At 39.4% G+C, this 17311-nt stretch overlaps 1 protein-coding gene across 1 annotated transcript in view; it reads right to left on the minus strand.

Annotated features, from left to right (window-relative positions):
- The window catches only part of DNAH8 (dynein axonemal heavy chain 8), a 285679-nt gene that overhangs the window by 72891 nt on the left and 195477 nt on the right, over window positions 1-17311 (minus strand). The window contains exons 73-79 of the mRNA XM_076003387.1: window positions 16711-16866; window positions 13101-13256; window positions 10837-11019; window positions 7457-7562; window positions 5474-5726; window positions 5171-5361; window positions 618-739 (exon numbers count right to left, since the gene is read on the minus strand). Of these exons, the coding sequence (XP_075859502.1) occupies window positions 618-739; window positions 5171-5361; window positions 5474-5726; window positions 7457-7562; window positions 10837-11019; window positions 13101-13256; window positions 16711-16866 (1167 nt within the window). The remainder of the gene's footprint in view (window positions 1-617; window positions 740-5170; window positions 5362-5473; window positions 5727-7456; window positions 7563-10836; window positions 11020-13100; window positions 13257-16710; window positions 16867-17311) is intronic.

A 17311-nucleotide genomic window follows, 5' to 3' on the forward strand; every position in this document is an offset into this window, starting at 1 on the left:
GTTGTAACCAACAGACTCTAATAATAAACAATTATCTTTATTCTGAGTTGCATCATTGTCTTCCAGTGATAGTTGAATCAACAATTAATCCACAATAACCAATTTACATTTTCAAATAAGAAAAAACAATAACAGGTAAATTGGTACCCGTTTCACCAGTTTTACTGTTTTATTTCACCATTTTATATTGTCACCATTAAAATGATTGATTTTCTAAAAATGATCCCAACCTCTTAATTTGCCTGATAATGTACAAATTGCCTTAATTCACACAAATTACTTAAGCATAGGCAGAAGTAAAAATGTAAAAACATTAATAGTCTACAATAAAAAAGCCTACCTGCTGGTTCTGATTCTGGCAGCAGCTCAAACAGGCATATAAAAATGACCCATGCCCACCACAGAGAAGGAAAGGATAGTTTCCTGCACCTATGAAGGGGTTAACTCTGACATCCATCTGTCCAGAACCTTCCCCAGACAGCCACAGGGCCTTAAATCTACACTCTCAGGCTGACTCTGCAGGTACAGGAAATGCCACCTGGATGCCCCAGTTCAGATGGCCTGGTTGTGTGAGGGTTTATAGAGCCGTGCTTTTAACCAGCCCTTCACTGCATTACCTGGTTCATAATTTCTGCAAACTGTGGCAGTTTACTCAGCTCCACAAGATTCAGCCAGGTCATGTCGAGGATCCAGCGAAAGGGCTTGGGAGGGCAGGCTTTCAGGTCCAGAGCTGCTCCCCCTGGGGAAAAGCATCAAACCACATGAATCAAGTCAGCTTGTACTTTGTTTTTAGAAATTCATTTTCTAAATAATAAAAACGAGATAAGCATAGTACAAAAAAATATGGGAACGCTAGAAAATAATAGTATTACGGAAAATGTGGTTATCTTTTTTTTTCTTTTTTTTGGTACATTTCCTTCAAGTCTAAGTGTTTTATTTATTGATTTATACCATCTTGTAAAATACAGATAGCAACTCTTTGTCATTTTTCCCTGTAAAGAATTTTTCTCAGTGGTTATGGTTGTTTGCTTTTTTTATTTTTTTTAACTAGCTGAAATGTATCATTTTGGTATCAATAAATAGGTTGATCTTTTCATGTGCAATTTAAAAAATCACTTCTTAGCCAGTCATTACAGCTCCAGAAGTTTTATATCCAAAACTATTTATGACCAGGTCAGATAGATAGATAAACAGATGGATGGAAGGAAGGAGGAGGGAGGAAGTGCGGGAGGGAGGAAGTGAGGGAGAGAAGGATGACGCATTTGTGGGATTTCTAAGGGGTGACTAATGTTCAAACCGTTTATTCATCACTTATTGAACAAATATTTACGGAGCACCCTCTGTGGATCCGACATGTTCCAGGCATGGGGGATGCAGCAGAGAAAACCAAGCGAGGCCCCTGCTCTTTCTTATGGAGCTTGCAATCTAGTGGAGGATGTGAGTTATAGCATCAGATCCTATCTTGAAGCAAGTCACAAGTCAAATGAGCATACCCACTGTGCCACTTTCCAATGAAATGTGATTATATTTACAATTCAAAAATTCCTCTATTGCATATCTTTAGTAACATTGTATCATAATAATTCCATCTCCACTGTTGTATAATTCAGATGTATGCAAAACAGTGATTTTTGAAATTTTATATCTTATAATCTTCTTTAAGAACTCATCATTTTCTTCCACTCCACAACTCAACCCTTGGGCAAAAAAGGCAGGAGGAGGGGGAACTACACGGGGTATCATCCTGAGAAGGTGCGAGAACTGAAGTACTTTTGCCATGTAAGCTCTGTGTGTCCCCACGAAGGACTTGGGTTCAGCAGCTCTGAGCGCTGCGATGCCTTTACAACAACATATTAACCTCCCCCTCGCTGCTCCGGCCCCTGCAACCTGGTGAAACGGGAAGTCTCCCTGAGCACAGGAGTGCTAGCACACATGAGATACTGTGGTGAGTAGGAGCCGCCAGAGACAGCCCCCTGCAGCCGCCACAGATTCTGCTGCTCTAGCACAGAGACGAACTCATCCCTTTTCTTCTTGGTTGTTTCCAAAGAAATGTCTTCACGGAATCGTGAGCTTTAGAGACACCAGGGGAAGACATCTAACCAACCTTGATGTTTCCAAACATACTGAGCACATAAACTAACACAGAACAAGCGCAGCCCATAAACTCTTTCCCAAAATAGCCCGGCTGCCACTTACTAGCTGTATAAACTTGGACAAGGAACATGAATCCCTCTTAGTTTCCTCATCTGTCAAATGGATGTAATGATAGAATCTACTGGATTGATCACTGTGAGGATTAAATAATGTATGAAGAAAGCTCAGAACAGTATAGGCCGGGTGTCCTCAAACTACAGCCTGCAGGCCACATGCGGGTGTTTTTGCTCGCTTGTTTTACTTCAAAATAAGATATGTGCGGTGTGCATAGGAATTTGTTCATAGTTTTTTTTAAACTATAGTCCAGCCCTTCAACAGTCTGAGGGACAGTGAACTGGCCCCCTGTTTAAAAAGTTTGAGGACCCCTGGTCTAGGCCCACAATAACACCTTAAAACCTAAATCATTAGCTGTTATTTGATGTTAATTCTTTCTCCCTTCCTCTCTCTCCCTCCCCCCTTGGAAGGCCCTAGGTCCAGTTCAATCTGGAAGGCAAGAGCAGACCCCCTAAAGTGTCTCTTCTTGCCCATGGTCTATGACAAAAGAAAGATAACATCTTTTTAAAATAACCAGGCAGGGGAAACAGGTACAGCAATTGCTCTACACTGCAGGATTGCCCTTGGTATCCATTTTATTTTTCAAAGTGTTCTGACATTCTCAGTTGAAGAAGAAAGACAAAGACATCTTAACAAATATTGCAGAAAACGAGCAGTAATTGAAACAAAAGGACTGTCACTGTTGGGAAATCAAGCATTCCTGCTTTGATAAATAACTCTTCACCCCCTCCCCTTAAGTATTGAATTCAAAATGATAAAAAAGCATCTATGATCTAAGGGCCTTATTTGTTAACTTTGTAAAAAACTTTAAAAACAAAGTCATATCATCTTTTAAAAAATAATTCAGTCAAAATGTAAGCCAGTCAAAGCTAATGCAAACTGTACAATAAACCAGTTTTTTTTTTTAAAAAAAGACTTTTTACTGCTGAGCCGATGTACTTCTGTCAATCAACCTATCATACAATCCCAAATTAATCTTCTTAAAGCACTGTTCTGTTCATGCCACATCCCTGCTCATAAAACATTCGATGAATCCCCATTGCCAGCAAATTAAATCCAAACTCCTCTCACTGGCTGTCCTGGCCCTGCACAACCTGGTTCTCTCTTACTCCAATTTTATGAAATGGGGTCACCAACGCGTTCACACCACAACCCAGGTGTGCTGTTCTCCTTACTTCTCTGTAGCAAATCTAATCCTCCTGGTGAGCCCCGACTGTGCTGCTGTGTTTCTCAGTCTGCTCAGGTGGACCTCCCCTCTTTGAAAGAGCCAGTCTCTTTCCGGTGCTAGCTCTGGTCTGGCTGGTTTGCTGGGTGAGAAAGGTGAGATGCGTGGGAGTATTTTGTCTTGGTGGGGAGCATGCCTCAGGTCTGCATACTGTCCTCCAGGGCCCACGTGCCTCTGTCACAGACTGGGTCCCTATACTGTGTCCTCTGAGCTACAACAAATCCTATTTGACCTGTAGGGACACCAGACTGCAGTCCACAGCCCAAGCACCTGGCCCTGGTCTTTTGCCTCCAGTTACAAAGTTCCCTTACTCTGCAGCTTCCTGGTTTGAACTCTTGGTCTCTGCTGTGTGCCAGCCCTCTCAACATTAGCATGTTCCCACACTACTGCTCACCAAACCTCAGCCACTCCCTCCATCAATGCTACAGGGCTGCTTGCACGGTGCGTGTGGCCCTGGGCAGAATGCAGGGGAATCTCTACCTGGATGCAGCTCCAGACCTCTCCTCTCCACCTGAGGTTCAGGTAGGGAAGAGATCAAGATCCCCACAGATTCAGCATCTAGTGAAGGCCTGTTTCCTGGTTCATAGACAGCATGTTTGCTGTGTTCTCACATAGTGGGAGGGGCAGACAAGCTCCCCTCACCTCTTTTATAAAGGCACTAATCCCATTTATAACAGCTAAGCCCTCCTGACCTAATCACCTCCCAAAGGCCCAGTTCCTAATACTATCACCTTGGGGGGTAGGATTTCAACATATGAATTTCAGAGGGACACAAACATTCAGACCCCAGCTTTCTGCTGCCTAGATTCCAGCATGCTGCAATGCCCCCCACCCTCTGCCCAGTTTCCCACAACACTGGGGCTGTAGCCACGAGTCCAGTGAGAGCTTATAATTTCCGAAACAAATCAAAGCAGCTTTCTAGATTTGGTAAATTCACACTCACTTTATTTGAACATCACCACAACCAAAACCCCAAATGTTTGGATGCACCTCCATAGCACCTGTCCCCTTCTCCCAAGTGGTATTCATTGTTTCCCTTTGGGCCCCCCCAGTCTCTTGTACCTGGAGGCCTGGGTGGTCACTCCTTGAGCTCACCAACCACATGTAATCTCTCCTTCCTTTTAGACCTAAGGCTCTGTTTCTTAGCCCCCTTGTAACATTTATGCTACTCTGTATCTGCAGATCCCCTTGAATCCTTGTAGCATGGTGGGTTCACAAAGCACGTGCTCAATAAATACTCATATAACTGGATTGAAATGAAAATACCAATTTTTTATCTTCTAAATTATACCTTTAAAGTGAAGGTAAGCAATGAATAGGATTAACTTCAAATAAGAAATACAAGTGAGTCCTGTTTTACACTCTTGAAAACCATTACACTGCCTTGCAGAAGGAATTGCCCTCCTGCCTGGAAATTCCTGCCTTGTGGAAGGAAATGCCTCCTGCCCATCTCCTGCATGTCTTTTCCTCACGCTGGCAGTTGGCTCTCCTAAGTATGGGCAACAATGAACAAACTGAAGGTAATCATAAAACTAAAACTCACAGAGTTTAAGTTCACTGAATCTTAAATAACCAGAGCAAAGTGAATGGAAAATTTTTTAAAAAGTATTAAAAGACAAAGTGCAATTTCATTAGAACACAGTTTCCCTACTGTATCATAGAAATGAGTTTGCAGGGCCTCAAAGAGAATGCAAAAGCAACATGCTCTGCACAGCACATCCGTATTCTACACTTTACCTTTAATGAGAGCCTGAAACTCTTTGTGCTTGACTGTTCCTCTCTGAAGATCAATCTTTAAGGTCATGAGGAGCGCAAAGAGGAATTTGTGGTTTTCGTACAGTCCTCTGACCGAGTATGTGAAAACTTCGTATGTCAGAAACTCAATAATATTCGTAATTCTCTTTTGAGGTAGTGGAGACTTTTCAGATCTGCAGTGCATTTTAAAAATCAAAGAAGTAAAAACCAAATTTCTAAAAGAGTAGAAATACAAACAAAACCTTTGCATTTCACTGCTCCGGGGCGAAGATCATGAGGACTCACCTGGCCATGGACTGGTCAAATAACTTCAAGAACTGGGCCAGCGAGGTCTGGTACATGATGTTGACCATGCTCATCTCTGTGATGAGGAAGTAGAGGATGCTGCCACGGGTGGCAGCGGGCCGGAACTCCTCCTGAGCACTGTTAATCTTGATCTCGGTTTCTGCAGCTACGTGCAGCTTTTCACTTACTTCAGCTGCTGTCTGCTTGGTGGTTCGCAGGACACCAATGAGAGACTCGTCATCCACCAGTGAACCTAAACACCAAAACAGGACAGCTGTAGTACATAGGAAGGAAAAGTCGTAAAGCAAGATGCATCACTTTTGACATAATCCTGTTAATTTCCGACTTGACTTCTCCAAAGTCTATAGGAAGAGTACTAGAAGAATAGATTCTTAAGACACGGAATGGCTTCCAGTCCAAGTATCACCCAATGCCTAAATCCCTCTAAACATTCCTGCCTATCAACCATCTCCCACTCTGCCTGAAAATCTACAAAAGGCAAAAAGACCCATTTGATGGATCTCCAAACGTCTAGAGACAATGATGGATCATGTCTCCAGTGGTTTTAGCTGTTCCCTATGTGACATGCTTTTATACCCCTTATTATCTTGGTGGCTCTCTTCAAAGTGTCACCAGTTTATCCATCCCACTTGTCTCAGGGTGTGGGCTGATCCAAACACTGCACACACGGGCTGACCAGCTGGCAGATGAATGGTGCACTCTCTCCTCCCACTGCTTTAGTAGCACAATGATGCCATGGAAAACCTAAATCTCTTTTTGTCTTTTACAAGAGTAAATTGGGATACAGTGCAAGTGTCTCACCAGGAAGAGAAAACCTAATTTTATGTTTAGTTTTTCCCCCTTTTTATTTTTTTTAATAGAAATAGCACATTTATGATAATAACTTCAACTTTAAGATACAGAGAGACACTTTGGAAGTACTGAGTTAGCAGTCACTATATCTGCAAAGAGCAGCACCCTGGCTTATCCTAGAGCTCTGGATGGCAGGTAAGGGCTGCAGGACATGCTGAGTCACTCTGGCAGGCACGTTATATCTAATGTGGAAGTCCGACTTGTGATTAACCTCACAGGAAAGAGGTCTTGATCCAGCACACTTGGCCAGGCCAGGAGAACAGCCTTGCTATATATCAACTCTCCTTGCTATATTTAGAATGCACAGAGCTATCCCAAATGACTTGGAGAAGTCACTGCACCAAGAGACATCGTCACCAGCAGAAACAGTGGCATTGAGGCACATTAAAGGACTTTTCACTGAGCTCACATTAAAGGTATAGTACTTCTGCAAGGTTAAGACTTTTTCTTAACCCAGAGATTAAAGTGCTATTGGGAAGTATTCATTATTAGACTGCTAATAAATGGTGAAATTTAGGTTGCTGTGATTTTCCTACAACAGAAAAACATAATGTTTGTTGATTTTATTTTCTTTGGATAAAATTTTCTTTTTATATATTGCAGAGAGAGTATGTCCTCAAACTGGGATGTGGTATGAGGATTTGGCTGCCTAGGGGAGAACGAGCCATGCAGAGAGTAAGCTGGGCCTTTGGTACCCAAGCTCCTCTGACACGGATTACACATGTCATAACCCATGGCGACGGCTGCATTTCAACACCAAATGAAACAGTCAATCTAAAAAGAAAATAGATAGAGCACATTAGTTTCCTTTGGGCAAGCAAATTAGCTTATAATGAGTTACCTAGCTCTACTGGGAGCCCTTATTTTTCTCAAAAGAGAGCAATTACATCAAGAAAATTGTGTTATTCTCAGATGCTGTCTCTTTGCTAATTCAAAAATCAGATTCTCTGCAGTCCCTCTTTATTGTCAAGATGGAAATTGCCTGGCTTGTTTTTGCATCAATAACTCAACTATTTCCCATCCTCTGTAGTCATGAGGGCATTGAAAAGGGCATAAAAAGGAATCCTTCTTCAGAATCCATTATTTTATTACTTCTTAATAACACAATACCTTTCGTAGCACTTAATTTAAAGAGCAGATTATCTTCAAGTTCTTTCATCTTCCGCTTATTAAAAGTAACATCCTCCAAAAGTTTGACTCGCTCAGATTCTAACTCCTATTATTAAAAAAAAAAGCCAGACTTGTAATTACCAGTTATTATGGCAAATCCAACTTACTACTGTTTATTATCAATTTAAGGGGTTTAAGCCAAAGTGCCTTTGAATGACAGAAGAAATTACTATCATTAGTCAAATTTGTCTATCTGTATTTTTGTTTCTCTGGATAATTTTTAAAAATTATGCCCACTAGCATTAAAGTTCCATAGCACTTATACTGTCATGCACGAGACAGCTCTGCTAAAATAATTTTGCTCAATTTCCCCCAGCTCTCTTTAAATTTATTAACGGAATGTCCCATTCTCTTTGCCTGTTTCCACACTGTCTCTGTGAGAAACGCTAACTTTATTTGCAGTCAGAATCAGTAGAACAAAGAGACATTATACCAAGAAACCAAGGAGATGGCCAGGCCAAACGTGAGCTCTTCACTTGGGACCTGCCTATGGGAACATCAGGTAGGTACCTGGTGTTCCTAGGCACAGCCAGTTCCCAATACAAATCCATTTTCCACTGGACTTGTATCTCCTTCTACTAGAGAGGCCAAATTGGATGTTTGGAAGGTGTTTTTTTTCCTACATAAAATGATGCATTTTTAAAACTATATTTTGAAAAAATTTCAAACTTTCAGAAAAGTTGCAAGACTACTACAATGAATTCTCATATAAACTTCCCGTAGATTCACTAATTTTTTGTTTTATCACTAACTCTCTGTACAATACTTAGTATTGTCCTTATTATGATTGATGAACCACTTGCAGAGGTCGTGACCTTTTAACCCTGAACACATAAGCAAATCTCCTAAGAATCAGGACATTTTCTTACATAACTACAGCCCAATATTCTAGCTCAGAAAATTTAACACTGATAGAATACCCTTACTAAAATTAAGTCTAAATTTATGCCAGTTTTTTTTTCTGATCCTATACAGAATCATGTGTTACACTTAGAATTATGTTAAAAGAGGGCATTTTAAAACTACTTATTTGAGAAAGCTTCTTGAAAAACTGCCTCAGAAATTTCACCACTTTCACGAAGTCTTCCTAAGCCAACTAGGCAATCAAAAGCCACCACAAGGCATTTATCTGTACATCTACTAGAGCTTGCATCAAAATCTGCCTGTAGATTACTCCCCTCCAACTAGAGTTTGTGCATCTAGAGGGCAGGAACTTGTCCTATTCGTTTTTGTATTCTTGACAGCACTTATCTGGAGATGCTAAATAGAAGTGACTCAACCCAATAAATATTCATCAAATTGAAATACGTTGAATTTACTTCAAGTCCTTTATTTTACATCTAGGAAAGCTGAGGACCCAGAAATATGAATTCCAAATAACATACCAATGTGACACACACAGCTAGTTACTTACTGGCAGAGACAAGCCTCATTCCATTGTCCTCCAGCTTCCAAGACTAGTGTCACTGCCACTGTGCTAAGGGTGTGCAGGATTTGATGGATCAGCAAAGAGCATGGCTGTATTTGCGCAGGAATGCCTAGTGGATCATTTTCATTAAAATGATCGCCTCTGGGTGGCAGTATAGGAATGCATGGACAAAACGGAATTACGTTGGCTTCCTTTTCAGTATGATATGGAAAAACATGCACCATGGCACAGTGGACACTAGCTAAACTTCACAGCATGACCTATAAAGCTTGGCAGGGTGGAAAGACCATGTGCTGTCATAGGTTGAGGCCTTTACTCTCTCGGGGGTCTCCATTTGTTCATCTGCAAAAATGGGGGTGCAATAGCAAGATTGGGAGGAGGGGTAAATATAACGTTCAGGGTGCCCTCCTGCATATTAAGTGTGCATTTTGTTTTCTCTGGCAAGGTTTGTATGAGCGTCTTAGCATATCTCTTGAAGAGGAAGCTAAGGCCTAATAAGAGGGGGTGTGTGGGGTGCTCTGGGGACCTTTAGCCAGTGGAGTGGCCTGCCTTATCCTGCATGGGGGACCTGGACCAGTGAGGAATCATCTCAAAATAGACCGACAGCACCAGTTAGGCCACAAGGGATTCATTTCAACAGTTGTCACCATGCGCTCCTGAGAGGCAATGGAACCAGTGAACGGCGGGGCCAGGCCCTCTCTGCCTGGCAGTGGAAGAGGGATAGACTGACTGCCTTCCTGGACTGAGTAAGTCCCAGGTTTATTGGAAACTAACATAAAGCAACTAAGAGAGGCAAAGCTGGGGCTGTGCCCCTCTCACTCCACCAGAACGGCCGGCTCTCAAACGTTCCCTAAGGCAAACTGTCTGTATTACCCAGGTAGGACTTTACTTACCATTTTACTGAATCTGTTTCTCTGGTGTCCATATCATTTCTCTCTCCCTTTTTGGATGTCTTTCCTCTGTGTGCCCCTCAACTTACATCTCCTCCCTTTCCTCCTCGGGCTGTTTCCTTTCCATTCCTTTCCTCACTCTCCCACTTATGCCTCCCTGCTCTTATTATTTCTAACCTTGCCTCTTCCTTGAATCTTTAACACTAAAACTAATTATATTTAAGCAAATAATAACTTTCTCATATTTTATGCAAATGAACTTTATATATGCAAATATATAAAATTACATTTTTATGCAATTCTATTTTATGCATAAAATTTAATGTTTTCTGAGCTTTATCTTAAAAATTAGTTTAATCTTGTACCAGTCTCTCAAAATCTTCCAATCCTAAATTGTACTTGGTTTTAATAGAACCCGCAGTTAAATACTTAATTAATTTCCCTGCTTTAGTGCAAATTTCATTTAATTAAAAGTATGGCTCCCTATATCATCAGATTATTAGATTGTAGTAGTTGAAACTACTACAGTGGATAACAATAGCTACTCAGAGCAATTTCTTTTTCTCTGAAATTTCTTTTCCTCTTTTTCTCTGAAATGAATCATTGTTTCATTGAATTTCCATGTGTTCTCAAGACATCTATAGGACCATAGATATGAGAGTCAATATACCCAAAGGTTTAAGGACAGAAGTAGGAAGAAACGCACATTTTGGCATGTGCGTTTGTGTGTGTGTGTGTGTGCACGTGCACGCACGTGTGCGTGCCTGCGTGTGTGTGTGTGTGTGTGTGTGTGTGTGTGTGTGTTTAGGATTAGAGGAGAGGTGAGTTACATGACTTCTAGACAGGAATCGAGACTGCAAAAGAAATATTTATGTTAACATGGGCAATACGATTCGTTTAATTTTTTCTTTTCCATCTATTTAGCCATTTCCCAATACATTTTAAAACATTTATTATAATTTATTATAAGTAGAAGTTCTTTACCTCAAGAGAATGGTTACCTGTTTCTCTGTCAGAATTACTCTCCTAAGTAATTGATTCTCAAGTCCTTTCATGGTAACAGTAAAATCAATGACTGATGTTTTGGCATTAATCTCAGGGGTAAAGGCAGGATTTGGTAACTTCGTAGTAATATAAAGTTTAAATGTATCCATGACATCACATTCCTTATCACCAACTTTCACCTACGTAAATTCAAATATAAAATTAAAAACAGCTTAAAGGACAGGGCAAGGAATTCGTGTTCCGTTTAGGAAAGAATTTACCCAATGCCACTGGCTATGAAACTTGAATGAACTGGGAAGGAACGTTGTAAAATTTTAATTATCTCAAATAATAAAGCCCATTCAATTTAGAATAATTCAGAATTGTGGTCCTGACTGAAGATGTTTTTAGCCATGATATCAAGCAAATCAAATGAAAAATTTATCCAGAACAAATGGTGCATAAAGGAAAACTCAGACACATCTAAGATTTGACTTTAAAACCTTAGTAAGTACTTATCACTCATCAATTGTAGTACTGAGGCTGCTCTTTTTTTTCCCCAGTTTAGGAAATTGTTTCCTAATGTGTCCTATGGACATTTGCTGTGTTTATAGGAAGTTTTATTTATTTTAGCACTTTACAGTCAAATCAAAGCATATTTGACAACAGAAAAAGTTAATGTAATTTTCAAGGAAAAAATACCAACTATTTTTCCAGAAAGGTAACATTTACCTTAAATACCACTATTTGCAGTATATGGAAAAATAACTGTTTTTTGCTATCTAAAAATTAGGTGGCAATCATAGAATTTTAAATGAATTAAATCTTTAATCTGAATCCTGCATGTGACTGAAAATAGTAAGGCCACTACCACATTCTCAGGCATTATGCCTTCGTATTACAGGTAAGAATCTAGGATTTTTTCAAAAGACCTTCGGGAATGGAGATTCTATAGCCTCCTTTGGTATATTAAATATAGCATATAAAATAAGCCAGACACAGACAATACTGTATAATCTTACTTATATGCAGAACCTAAAAAGTCAAACTCAGAAGTAGAGAATAGAACAGTGGTTACCAGGCCTTACAGGGTAGGGGAGCTGGGGAGATGTTAGTCAAAGTTCACAAACTTTCAGTTATAAGATGAACAAGCTCTGGGTACCCAAGGTACAGCATTAGTGGTGATAGATGTGCTACTTAATCTGATTGTGGTCATCATTATACCATGTTTACGTATACCAAATCATCACGTTGTACACTTTAAATATATACCATTTTTACTTGTCCAATTAAATATTTTTAAAATTCAGTTCAAAATCATGGATGAGTCCATAACACCCAAACAAATCACCAAAATTGTATTCTTAGCTTCCTTGACTGAGAAAGAGAAATCGTACTTTCTAATATCATAGGAGAATAGTGCTAACTCTTCAGAACATTGACTGAGTTATATTCATTTTCCCCCCCATAAACTTGTACAGGCTTAAGCATAGTGTGGATGCTCCATAAACTTTTGCTGAATGAATTTTAAAAATATGACATATAAAAGAGTTCACATTATGAAGAATATTTTTCTAAATAAATCTGTCTCTGTTTAATGGGAAAATTTTCATTCTTTACTTATTTACTGATATTCATGAAATTAAGTTGTTCAAAGTGAAAAAATGCAATCAGAAATAAAACCAAAGAAGCCTGAAGGTAGAGAATGACACCAATTAAAAAAGAAACATTTTGAAAACAATTCATTTCAATACATATTGAAAACAATTCATGCTATCACCAACAATTGGGAGCAGTATTCCATAGCTTCCAGCAAAGTCAATGAGTTTAGACTGAAAGTTAATAAAGAGAGAAATATAAAAAAATCAATGCCTCTAGACTTTATTAAAATGCCATTTTCTCCAGTGAGGAAATCCAGATTTTCTTATAAAAATGTATACATATATGCCTGCAAAATCAATTTTCTCAGAGTTGCTAAAATATACAATTTTTTTGTGTTAAACTAACATATTGTTATTAAGACCAATGTGTTTTCATAATATGTTACTTAGTTTCAGCTAAATGACTACTATTACCAAGATACTGTTCTCTCCTATATTTTTTATACACTATAAAAAACAAAAGGAAATACTGAATATCAGTTTGGAAATAATCTTTTCTCCAGTGTACCAAATACTACCACCTGAAGGAAACTGCCTTTGCTGCTATGCTCAAAAAGATAAGTAGATGTCACCATTGTTCTTTTGTTTCCTTCTTTTTTTTTTTTTTTTACAAAGCTCACCTTGAATGTGGTACCTGACTTCATGAAATTCTTTTCTAATACATTATCCAAGGCTGGATCCAGCTCTTCACGAATGTCCTCAATGAGAAGGGGCCGGCCTAAGGAAAGGCTGTCCTCCAAGTGTGTGCGGAAATATTTATGGTTCAGAGATGTCACCTGAAAAGAAAGAGTTCATTAATCTATAAATGTCACCCTGAATGTTCCCGTTCCTAAGTGAAACCCAGAGATCTGTCAGACAGGTGACTAAAAATTTTAAGGGCAATATAGGAAGCCTTACTTATAAAAATAAAAGTGACAAACATAAATTAATTTTCAGAACTTGGTGAGTCATGACTTTCTTCAAGCCCTGAATGTGTAATGGGGTCTCTCTGGTTAAAAGAGGAGAATCCAGTGGCCTTACTTAGATGGAACTGCAGAGCTTCGCTCCTGACAGATGGAAGAGAAATAGTCAAGGATTAATCCTTTTAAACTTGCATAGCTCTAATTACTCAGAGAAAACAAAGTAACTTGCATATTTGGATATTCCTTTACCTTCTCAGGACCCTACAAGACGAATAAGTGATTTATAAAAAAAACAGAGGATGTCGGAAATGATATTTTGAGTCAAACCAAGGGTCCATTCATGTATTCTGTCTCCTAGTGGCACAGGCAAGGATATAATACTGTTCACATAGTCAACCTAATAGACTGTAAGGATATAGAAAGATTTTATACAGATATCCTTACATTACTTAAAAAACAAGTATATTCCAGTCTCTGAATGCAACTATTTCCTTTATGTTATTGTACCTGCAGACCATAAGACACAAACAAGGAAGACCCACTAGGACAACAGATGATTAGGGGAGTGAAATGAAATATATCTACAATTTTTTTTTCTATGAAGAAAAGATGTGTGGAATTGAAAAATTAAATAAGTCTACTTTTGTCCTTTCTTGATTAAAAAAGAAAAATTTAAAATTTAAAATGCACAGGAAGAAAGTTTCCCTGGATGGATAGTTTTCCTTATACAAATGTTGTGCTGTAAACACCTTACTATGAGTTGATAAGGTAAATGGATCTAAACAAAGGGCTTTCACTAGCTTATTAAACAAGATGAAATAAGACCCCAATAAGAGTAAATTTGCTCAAGTCCTGCTCTGTTTCCCAAGGGGCAAACTCTGTTTCTGTGATTTCCTTCCCAACTAAAGACATAATTTTTCAACTGTCAGTTTATTTAAGATTACCTTTATAACCACCTTCAATATCTTTTTTTAAACTTGAAATAATATCTCAGACTCATAAATTCAGGTTTAATTCACTTGGTTTTTTTCTTGTATAGAAACACTATGTGGTATCCACCACCAGAGCCTGGTCCATCTGCACAGACACTCTGGTGTTAAGTGTTTACAAGGCAGTCAGTGAATTCCTGATAGGGAGACCGGGTAAATACATTCTCTTTCCAGAAGTCAGAGCCATAGGTCCTGGAGATGGCACTGAAGGTGGCCTTGGCAAAGCTGCCAAGGGCAAGCACAGCTGTAGACATATAAAACTATTGTTTTTCTTTTATGTGTGTTTGCACGTGTGCCTATCCATGTGCTCAGGAAATAATGTTTTCTGAGTAAGGAGACTACCATTCAATCTGTTTACATCCCAGCAGCCAATGGTTTCCAAACCAAGGAAGTGTCTCAGGCATATTTTTCTTACTTCCACAAAAAGGTTCCTGGGACTGGGTTGTATCAGGAAGGAGATTACTGAAGCCTATCAATGAATTTAATGTTGAAATGAAAAGACAACGCCATGATCGGGAAAAATAGTGGCATTCACAGCCAAGTGATAGAGGTGCATGCCCTGAGCTAAGGATGTCCAAGCAAGATAACAAGAATAAGAAGAGCAGGGAAAACAACATCCAGGGGAGTCTAGGGGCTGGAGCCAGGGACAAGTTACAGTCCAGCTGGATCTAGGAAGTGCTTTTCAGGGACAGAGGCATCCTGGTATACCACCTTTGTGCGCTCCTTTTGAGAGTTTGGCTCCTAAGAAGATTTGTGGAATTTGAGACCATTTCCCTTAATTCTTCCCCTCCATTTACACTCTCTGGTCCATTCCAGGAATTCTCTAGGTTTTCTTAGCAAACACCTACTGATGTATTGTGTCTGGAGTATCTATGGAGGGGGTATGTTAGGTATGCTCCTGACCACTAGGCCATGGCCACCTGCCTGAGAAGCCCTGGTCTCAGGAAGAAATCTTTCACTATTTCACCATGAAATATAATGCACGTTGTAGGCTTTTTGTTAAAACTCTTTATCTAATAAAGGAGGATCCCTCCTGTTCTTAGTTTGCTGAAAGTAATTTTACCAAGTGGTTTTTTTCTGTATTTATTAAGATAACCACATAATTTTCCTGGGTTTTTTTTTCCTGTAATCATGATACAATTTGATTAATTCACTCAGATTCTATAAATATCAGAATTGCTACTCTTAAAGAGCTGTGCAGAAAACGTAAAGATGGGCCAGATGTGGTGGCTCACACCTCTAATCCCAGCACTTTGAGAGGCTGAGATGGGAGGATCTCTTGATGCCAGGAGTTCCAGACTGACCTGGACATCATAGCAAGACCTTGTCCCTACAAAAAATAAAAAAATTAGCGGGGCATGGTGGCATGTGCCTGTGGTCCTAGCTACTCGGGAGGCTGAGCCAGGAGAATTGCTTGAGACCAGGAGTTGGAATTTGCAGTGAGCTATGGTCGTACCAAGGCACTCCAGCCTGGGCAACAGAGCAAGATAATGATGGGTAAAACCATAAACCTGGCCAACAAGAAGTTTATAGTATGGTAGAGATAAAAGATAAATATACAAAGAACAATAATTCAAGACAGACTCTAAGTCCACAACACAAGTACAAACAAGATATTGCCAGGGTTCAGGACAGGTTTTATTAAGCCAAGGACAAAGAAAAGTCTTAATGTAGTGTTGGATGTAAACTTTGAAGAGTATTTAAGATTTTTATCTGAGATGTAAGTGGAGTGGCCAGTAAGGTGGAGAAAGACATTTTGGTTAGTAGAAATAATATAAGCAAAAAGATGGAGGCAGGAGGCCTGGAACTGGGAGCAGTGTCTAGGAAACGCTGAATATTGGTAGTTGAATTAAAATATCTACGGTAACAAGATTCTCAAAGGAGTCAGGAACGTTGGAATCACCCCTGTCTATCCCTACCTTAAGATCAACACCTTATTACACTCCAGCCTCAACGCTGGACTCTGTATACTATGTAGTAGTAGTACCAGGACCCTGAGCAAAGTTAGCATGAATGGCCTTGAACTGAAGGATCACAGTGTTCTATCTTTGCCACTTTTCTAAAAGCTCAAACCCAAGGCCCAGAACAAAAGCCACACTCAACATGGACAAAAGCAATCAAGCCAGGATAATGGACAGAGAGAGAAAGAGGAAGATCAAAAGAGTACAAAAGAGAGAAAATAATCAGAGCTGTCACCCAAAATCGCTGTTACAAAATTCAAGAGTGTAAATTAGCAAACATTTATCACAGAGACAACTTTACAACTGGCAGATTCAACTGAAATTTTGAAAATTTTTCATGATTTCAGATGACTATCCCATGCGCCAAATGCTACATACCTGCAAATCATTGTCTTTTTCCTTTGATTTGATCCAAGTCTTGCCTTGAGTTTGTGGGTCTATGAGGAGTGGGTACCTGGTGGCCTTTGTCACAATGATGCCATTCTGAATTGAGAGATCATCTCCTGGCAGTCCCTGCAGCCCCCACTCACCAATCTGAACAACAGGAAATGGATACAGTCATTCGAAGGAGACCAGGAATGCTTTCATTAGTAATTAAAAGTTTCACAATGTAAAATAATTTACAATTTGGAAATGACTTTTTTCCCTCAAGACTATGCAACTGGTACTTAGAAAAAAGCAAATTTGTAAATGTGAACCAAATAGTGTCCACTTTAAAAAGCAAATTTATAATCTAACGAATCCTTTCTTTAATGACCCCAAACTAGCTTTATTCCTTTATACTTTCAGACTTAGGGAAAATGTAAAGTGATTGCGTATTAAACCTGATTTGGGGTTAGTGAAGATAATGAGTATAATGAGATGTCAGAGAACAAGGTAAGTCCCAAGGAAAAGCCCCTGATAACGTTCCCCTCCTGCCCTTTGGTTCTGCCCACATGGGGCATGGGTGCTTGCACCACTGGAGAGAAATTAGATGAGG

Source organism: Microcebus murinus, chromosome 5 (assembly GCF_040939455.1).
Source record: "Microcebus murinus isolate Inina chromosome 5, M.murinus_Inina_mat1.0, whole genome shotgun sequence".
NCBI classification, from domain to species: domain Eukaryota; kingdom Metazoa; phylum Chordata; class Mammalia; order Primates; family Cheirogaleidae; genus Microcebus; species Microcebus murinus.